The sequence below is a fragment of the Pelodiscus sinensis genome, chromosome 14, assembly GCF_049634645.1.
Source record: "Pelodiscus sinensis isolate JC-2024 chromosome 14, ASM4963464v1, whole genome shotgun sequence".
Classification (NCBI taxonomy): domain Eukaryota; kingdom Metazoa; phylum Chordata; order Testudines; family Trionychidae; genus Pelodiscus; species Pelodiscus sinensis.
In genome coordinates, this window is record NC_134724.1 from 16,589,850 (window position 1) to 16,598,411 (window position 8,562).

The 8,562-nt window shown below is 51.9% G+C and overlaps 1 protein-coding gene across 1 annotated transcript; it reads left to right on the plus strand.

Annotated features, from left to right (window-relative positions):
* The first annotated feature begins 1,461 nt into the window (after window positions 1-1,461).
* LOC102456025 (ras-related and estrogen-regulated growth inhibitor-like protein) lies at window positions 1,462-6,027 on the plus strand. The gene is made up of 4 exons (XM_006139283.4): window positions 1,462-1,636; window positions 2,229-2,282; window positions 2,821-2,897; window positions 4,460-6,027. The coding sequence occupies exons 1-4, from the start codon at window positions 1,498-1,500 to the stop codon at window positions 4,883-4,885; spliced, it is 696 nt and encodes a 231-aa protein (XP_006139345.2). The 5' UTR covers window positions 1,462-1,497; the 3' UTR covers window positions 4,886-6,027.
* The last annotated feature ends 2,535 nt before the right edge of the window (window positions 6,028-8,562 follow it).

An 8,562-nucleotide genomic window follows, 5' to 3' on the forward strand; every position in this document is an offset into this window, starting at 1 on the left:
TTTCCCTAGGGTCTTCAGGGCTCCCCAGCCCTGCCACTCCCACCAAGCCCTGCCACCATCCTGTTTCAAGCACGGTAATCATCTCCCCCAACCCAACCACTTTCTTTCCCCAGCCATCCCTTATCCCAGCCAATTGAACACTGGCTGATCTTGTTTAAATGCTTTGGCTGTCAGGAGCAATGGGAAGGACTCACTGGTTGCTTGGTGGCTCAGTGCAGGATTGTTGTTTTGCATGAACCTCTTTAAGGTTGAGGTGTGCCTGGCTGGAGATGGGGTATAGGGATGTTTGGTGGTTTGGGGAGGGGGATCAGGGCATGATGCAGTGCCAGCAGTGAAAGGCACAGTTGTGAAGGTCCTGAAGGATTGGGGCAAAGAGCTTGAAGATGGTGTGTAGAGGGAGGAGGAGCCAGTGGCGGAACTCAAGAACCTGTGGGCACCATGGTGAGAGTGCTGGCCAGGCAGATAACCTTATTGTTGTGGACTGAGGAGGGGTGGCAAAGGGAGATTGGTCCAAAAAACCCTCCTGGATGCCATTAGAGGCCTGGGAATCTGCCCAGCCTGTACGAATCCCTCATTCAAAATACAGGGTGATCTCAACCTAGGTGAGAGGTCATGGGCAGGAGTCACAGACTGAATGACTGCTCTGGACAACCATGTTAATTGTGTTCCTGTCACAAGTAAACAGAGCTTGGTGCTCTCAACTAGTGGGTGTTTGTCTACCTCACAGAGTCTTTGCATGTAATGGCACAGTCAGCAGTCCCTGCTCATGCCACAGAGGAGGTCTGGGAGTGTTATGATCAGGAATGAAGTAGGGTGGACAGGTGTGGGGGGGAAGGGGCACACTAGAACAGGAGTGCGGCGGGGGGGGGGGGGGGAGTCTGCATGTCATAACAGATGTCAGCAGGGCTGTGGGAGGCAGCACTAGAATAGCAGGGGGTCCTGCAGCTCAAGATCATGGTGGCTTAGTGGAAGTTATGTGGAAAGGGGTGGATGGGGGAAACACACCTGCCTTTCTCATCAGAAGCCGCATAATTCATCCTTTAAGAGTGAAGTAGGAAGAATGCAGCCCTGTGATGCCTGCTGGGTGAGGTACCATGGATGGACTATTCTTCCAAGTGCCTAATTATGAAAGGAGCCGGCTGCCTGCTCAGTTGAGGGTCCGCTACAGGATATGCTTTGGAAAACAGCTGCTGAATTCAGACACTAATTAGCCCCATCAGGATCCTCCCAGTCCTCTGCTACTGCAGGGTCAAGTCTGGGGTCTTTCTTTTAGGATGATTTTATTAGTATCAAAGTTGGGATTTTTTTACTTTTGGGAATCTTACAATGAATGGTTAAGTCTGCTGTTCTTGGTGTGTCACCCCCTGCAATCATTGGGAATGGTATGGCCCATGCAGATTACTCCTTCAGTTAGGGCTACAGGAGTCATTCTACCTCTTAACAGTGGAGAGGACTGGCAGACAGACAGACAGACTTTGCTGAGAGAGCAAGCTACAAATGGTTCTCCGAATCCCTCTGCGCAGAAGTGCCAGCTTCACCCCAGACCACCAGCCCTTGATGGAGATATCAAGTCCCACCACAATGAAAATGGAAGTGAATGTGCTAGTTATGGGAGCAGACAGCGTGGGGAAATCAGGTGAGAATTTTAATCACCAAAGGAAGAACAGGGAGAACTTCCTATTGGGGTCCCCTGGAGCTGGAGGAAGCTCCCCCGGGGAAGGGATATGACTGTGAGTCACACCTTAGGGACTTTTAAAACAGAACTGGAGAAAGCTTTGAGAACATGCTTTATGGAGCACTCCTGCCATAGCCAAAGGACAATGGAGATGGGACCTGTTAGGTCTATTCCATCTCAACAGCTGTGATATTAAAATAGGAAACTAGAGCACATCTGCTTGAGCCAGAAAGAGAGTTTCACAATGGGTACATTCGCTAAAGTGAAAAATGATTCTTAGTCCATTGAAGTCCATTGAAATGCTTGTCTGGGGCAGTTTCTGGTCTATCCATCCTCTCTTAGCAAACCTGCTGGCTGGCCAACATGTAAATAAAATACAGAGATCATCTGCACACAGCATCGCAAGAGAGATGGTTCTTTTACAGAGCAGGCTGTCTATGCCAGGCTGTGGCTGGTACTGAGCTGGACTCAGCATAGTAATCACCACCCTTGGTTTTGCCAGGGAGGTTGTTTAAAATCCTTAAGATTTTTTTTTCTGTTCTTTTCCATGTAGCCTTGACGGTGCGTTTCCTCACCAGGCGATTCATTGGGGAATATGGAGACATGGGTGAGTGCCAAGCTGAGGGTTGGGGGTGGGAGGAAGGTGAACTGACCAATTTGGAAACATTTTGATTAGTATGACTGGGTCTGCCTGTGGGATTTGGCTGTTTCTTGAGCCTCTTTTTTTCCTCTCTAGGGCTCTTGCCTATTGCCTGCAGGCTTACAGGTTAAATCTACTCATTTGAGCCATTTGGTACATTTAGGAGAGTTTGCTGTAGAGATGTGAGGGGCTTCTGAGTGACCCACGGGGGGCAGCTAGTGTGGATGCAGGTGCAAGTGCACTGACTGAAGGACAAAAAGGAGATGGCTATGCCGCCAGGTTGGGTTACTGGGTGACAGACCCTCTGGCTGAATGTTCGGTATAGCTGGCATCTTGCATACAACACAAAGGCCATGGCTCTTGTGCCTGAAGTCTGATCTCCCAGCTGGAGGGGAGGATGCGTGTGCAGCAGGGAGGCAGAGTGTGGCAGGGTTGCTATGGAGAGAACACCGCTCTCTGGTTGTCTGTGGTCTATACAGGCAGTGATCTTTGTGCCTTTTGGCAGATTCCATCTACAACCACAGCCTGGCAGTGGAGGGCAGAGAGATTCTCCTCCACATATGGGATGTCCCCTGTTCACAGGTAAGGAGCCTCTGCTGCTACTGTCACACATTCTTGCCCTCCCAGGAGTACTACTGCCCTAGCTAAGAAGACCCAATGGCAAACTATGGACCTGAAGCACCAGCCAGACGGTAACCCCTGCTTCAGACTCTCTGCACCAGGACTAACATTTGGGCCAGCCAGTTGGCTCGTGGGCAGCTTGCAGGGATGGGGCCTGCTCTCTTGGGCTTCTGGCTGGAGGGTAAAGACCCTGGGACAGGAAAGAGTATCCCAAGGCTAGCACCTGGGCAGGACTTGCACCCTGTTCCACTAATCTCCAGGGCTACGTCTAGACTGGCATGATTTTCCGGAAATGCTTTTAATGGAAAAGTTTTCTGTTAAAAGCATTTTTGGAAAAGAGCGTCTAGATTGGCACGGACGCTTTTGCGCAAAAACACAGAAAAGCGTCTGTGGCCAATCTAGACGCGCTTTTCCGCAAAAAAGCCCCGATCGCCATTTTCGCGATCGGGGCTTTTTTGCGGAAAATAAATCTGTGCTGTCTACACTGGCCCTTTTGCACAAAAGTTTTTCAGAAAAAGATTTTTGCCCGAATGGGAGCAGCATAGTATTTCTGCAAAAACACTGACGATCTTACATGAGATCATCAGTGCTTTTGCGGAAATTCAAGCGGCCAGTGTAGACAGCTGGCAAGTTTTTCCGGAAAAGCAGCTGCTTTTCCAGAAAAAGTGGCCAGTCTAGGCACAGCCCAGGGGGAAAGAAAGCGGATGAAGCAGCAGCTGGCTCAGTGCTGGATCCGACTGAATGCTCCCCGCTCCCTCCTCGCATGGTACTTATTCAGTGCATGTAGCAGGGAATGCGGAGCAAGGTCCTAAGCCAAGAATGCCAAACTTCAGCCAGAGGAAGCATGGCCAAAAGCCCTCCTTGCTCCACAGTACATGAGGACAGTATACCTGACTCTAGTCTCTTCCCAAGTGTTCTGGCCTAGCCTTGGTGGGCTCTGCCAGGTATCGTCCCATCCCTTCACAGCCTTCCGAGTTTTGTGTTGCCCTTCTCTTTTCCTCCTCACCTTCCCTGTTTCCAACTTATCCCTTGAGATGTTCTTCCGTGGGGAGGATGTGACTGTCACCCTCCTCCCTTGCCCACCTGTCCAAAGACAGGGAGCTGCTCCAGAACACTCCAGCTGTTGATGCTTTGCATTGAAAGGCAGTTAGTTGCTTCTAGATGCAAGCACAGCTTCCTTGAATCAAACTGGTGAAGGGCTCCTCCCTTCCTGGGAGCTGGAGGGAGGATGGGCTTGAGTGTAGATGACTGGGTGATAAAATGTTACCTTTGCAGGCCATTGGGCTGACCTAGACCCAGACCAAAGTCTCTCTCCTCCTGCAGCTGGTATTTCCAGGCCAGGGTTGATGTGACTGGCAGGGTCACTACCCAGCCTGCATGTTGTTCAAAGGGGAGGGCAGGGACTTCAGTTCCCCCCTCCCACCGCCAGATGATTGTATGACCTTAGTCAGCACTAACATCCTCCCCAGAGACTCATTTATCAAACTCCACTCCATCTTCCTCTGCCGTTTCTCCTCCGCCAGGACCAGGTGGAAGAGAGCGCTGCCAAGGAAAAGAGAGTCCAGTGGGCAGATGGCTTTGTTCTCGTCTACAGCATCTGCGACCGTGCCAGCTTCAATGTGCTGCGCCCCAAAGTCCAGAGCATCAAGGCAACCAAGGAGGCTCTAAGTCAGGAGAAAGTGCCCATTGTCATCGTGGGCAACAAGCGGGACCTGCACCACCGGCGAGCGGTCTCCAGTGAGGAGGGCCGGCTCCTGGCGCTCTCCATGGACTGCTTGTTCTATGAGGTCTCTGCAGCTGAGGCCTATCATGGGGCACTCATGGTCTTCCAGGGGCTGGCAGAGCGCATCTGTGAGGCCAAGCTGGCCCTGAAGAAGGGAACTGGGATCCGCAGCATTGTCAAAAGCATGTCGGCTGTGTTTGCTCGGAAAAGGACGGACTCGCTCTGAGCTGGCGTCTGCATGTTACTTCCCCTTGTGCTGCCAGATGCCAATACCAGGCTGCCCAGTCTCCTTCACTAACTGAAGCCCTCCAACCCCAGTGAGTGTGAAGAGAGACATGTACTTGGAGGAGTCTAATTGATTCCCCCAACCTCACACCTGAGCATTTCAGGAAAATGGCTCCGTCTGCCCCTGCTATCGTATATACCAGTGGAACCTGGGGCCTTTATATTTCAACATCTAGGAATCTATATTGTCCATCCCCAGGGTGTTAGGCCTTATTATATAGTTCCTAAGGTGTTTTCCAGTCTAGCTATAAATGCACCCCCCCTTTGGCTCCCCACCCTTCCCTTGAGGAGAAGATTTCTCAGACAAGTAGTTTGTATATCTACTGTGTATTTGAGAGTTTGTCTTTGAGTGAGAGAACAAGTCCATCTATTTGTCTATTTATTCAAAAACTCCTCCTAAACCGTAAGAGCTAGGACCACCAAATTTGGTACATAACATCCTCTTATCATAACGTAAAGCAAAGTAAGGGTTTGGCTGTGCAGGGAGAGGGGCTGCAACTCTCCCCTCCATGCATATGGGGACACATAAAATCATACAGAAAAGAGAGAATCACTAACCCTAACCCTAACCCTAACCCTTCCCCTCCCTACTACTGAAAAACACCAGAGGGTCTTTCAGCTGCTTCTCGGAGTATCTTACCTCCCCCAGTTCCTTTGGTGAGGATCTGCCATTTCCTCTCAGTACAGATGAGTGGGAAGGACCAGCTGTCTCCTAGCCCTCCATTCCAACCTCAGCTATCTCAGCTGGGATACTAGGAGCAATGGTTTGGGCATGTGACTTTTTGTATCTGACTTAGAATTTACTATGGCTTCTGTCACCATAACATTTGAACCCCTCAACACTGCTGCAAGGTGGTGCAGTGCTATGAACCCTATTTTACAGACGGGGAACCAAGGCACAGGCACATTAAGTGACTTGCCCAAGATCATTCACATGCTGGTAGATAAGGGAATTCACCCTGGTTTCCAGAGTCCCAAGCTATCGCCCTGATCCATAGACCCTCCTTTCTTTTCCTAGGTAGGGAGGTGGTACTGGGTAATGCATCTTGTAAGTCTCTCTGGCGCCGGAGTGGCTAGAGGATGCAGGGTCCATCCATGGAGGGTGCTGGCTGTGGCTGTCCCTTGGTGTCTCAGCATCTCAGATGTTTGTATCTTCAGCTGACATCAAAGCCCCTGGGATTCAGGAAACGTCGGCCTCTGGTTCTGTCCCTCTTTTCTGTGCAATCTCGACTCATTTCTGAGCTGTCACAGTGCCTGGAGTTGTCCTGCCGACCAGCTCCTCCCCTCCATTCTTTTGCTGACAGCACGTTTCTGTTGTTTAAACAATGTGTTGGCCATGCGTGTAAGATTGGAGACTTGGCTGCTTTCCAGGACTCCAGTCTCCAGCGTGGGATCCAGTGTGTGCAAACCCAGTGCCTGCTGGGAGCCAAGATTTGTCTGCCCCCTAGACCGTCACCAGGCAGGACCTGTGAGTTGAAGGAAAGGCTAGATTCTCCACACCGATGGGCCAAAACCAGTAAAATTCCTCTCTGAGGGTGAAGCCAGGTCTCTGCCTCTCCTACCTCAGCTCCTCACCTGCATCAAGGCTGTAAAGTTTGAGCTAAATAAGAGGCTGTTTGTAAACGTAGTGATTTCTACTGCAATAAACCCCCTTTGTATAGGAAGTGCCTGGCTCATCACAGCTGTGGTTTTTGTGCTGGGGAGGGGGCACTCGTCTATAGAGGAGGTGGGCAAGGATAACTGTCTTTTGACCTAGCCTGCCCTGGAGTGTGACAGTTCAAAGGCGGACGTCTGGGCACCTGCTGTAATTTGTCTCAGTCTCCCTCTTGCTGTAGTCCTAGGCCCTTCACTATTAATCCAGCACACAGCCAGCTCAAAACGTCTGGCTGCCTTTTGTGGGCTGCCCAGCTAACCCACTGATTTGACAGCTGCCTCTGAGTAGCAGGGCAAACTGATCTTTTCTCCCTTGGCTGAGGCCCTTGGTTTGAAGCAGTCTGCATACAATAAGTGGTGAGTGATTAGCGCTGGGCTGGCATTGCAGCAGAAGGGGGAGAGCGTGGCCCCTTAAGACCATGCCCCCCAACCTTGTGTTGCTGCATTGCACTAACTTGGCCGTTAAAAATCAAACCCGTGCGAGCGCTGACAGAAGGCAGAGCCAGGCTTGGGCTGGTTGTTGCAGCACTGTGGGATGAGTTGGACTACCCCTGTGCCCACACTTACAGGGCAGGGCCCATTGCCTGCATTTGCAGAATCCCCAAACCTCATGGCCCATTACCCCTCTGAGGCCTATCCAAGCCCCTGGCAGCCCGGACTCTGGAGAGCCCAACTGTAGAAGTAGTTGCTACCTGAACCTTTCTCCACACAGGGTATGGAAGAAACACTCCAGCGGTTGTGCTGTGTAATCATGGAGCACAGGCTTGGGCAGCCAAGGCAGGAATCTTCTGTCCCTGCTGTACAGCAGCTCAGCAGAGAGCTACAGCGGGAGCATGTTTCCTGCCTGTGGTGGCCACAGCTCTTCCAGCAGTGAGTAAGAGAGAAGCCAGCTAGGTCTGGCACTGTCTGCTTCTTCCAGGTCCGAGTAGGTTAGTCACATCAATCGGGGCAGTCCCAGCCCTCCTGAAAATAGTCACCCTCCTTAAAGGCCAAGCTAGGCCGGTTCTCTCCACCATGTAGTGCATGGGCTGGGCAAGAGCCGAGGCATCCCATCTCATAAATGAAAAGGTCCAGCTTCCAGACCACTGACAAGTTCTGACCCTCCACTGCCACCCTGATACAAATCCTTTCGCTTTCCCTAAGGCTAGGAAGTGCAGGGCACTATCCAGCATGGCACAAAGCACTGGCAGGTAAGGTTACCAGATGGCTTAAAAAAAATACCAGACACACTTAATCTCAGATGGTGGACAGGCCAGGAGGGGAGCAGGGCTGGCCGGGAGGAGGTCGGGGGAGCAGGGCTGGCTGGGGGAGATGTGGGGGGAAGTGAATTGGCTGGCAGGAAGCAAGGCTGGCCGGGAGGCGATTGGGGGGAGCAGGGCTGGCTGGGAAGGAACCGGCTTCTGGGAAGCAGGGCTGGCTGGGAGGGGGTGGGGGGAGCAGGGCTGGCTGGAGGAGGAGGGAACAGCCAGCGGGAAGCAGGGCTGGCCTGGGTGCACACAGATCCTGGGGTGCTGCCCGTCCTGTGCATGGTCCCGGAGGAACACGAGTGAGTCTGGCCCCAGGGATTCCGTCCCGCCCCGCCCCGCCCCGCCTCCCTCCTCTCTACTGTGTAGTTGCGTACTGCCTGGCTGGTAGACACGCTCACGCAGAGTGTGACTCACGCAGTGTGAGCGTATCTACCAGCCAGGCAGTATGCAACTACGTACTGATACTCATAATAATAAAACTAACCTAATTTGAAAATACCGGACATTTATATGTCTGGTATTTTCTCAATTTATCTCCTGGACAGAAAGCTCAAATACTGGACTGTCTGGTTCAAAACCGGACACTTGGCAACCCTACTGGCAGGTTGGGGGAAGCTGGCACCAAATCAGCAGGAAGAGGTAGCATGGAAACAGTCACAAGATTGCAGAACATGCAGCCCTTCCCTAGCGGTTGGGCAAGGCAGCCAGCCCCATAGAC

What these genes read in the sequence shown, in the direction of transcription:
- LOC102456025 (XM_006139283.4), top strand. Translation starts at nt 1,498, where the DNA reads ATGGTTCTCCGAATCCCTCTGCGCAGAAGTGCCAGCTTCACCCCAGAC. An exon ending in AGACAGCGTGGGGAAATCAG is followed by an intron (nt 1,637 to 2,228) that starts GTGAGAATTTTA and finishes TTTTCCATGTAG; the next exon opens with CCTTGACGGTGCGTTTCCTC. An exon ending in TGGGGAATATGGAGACATGG is followed by an intron (nt 2,283 to 2,820) that starts GTGAGTGCCAAG and finishes GCCTTTTGGCAG; the next exon opens with ATTCCATCTACAACCACAGC.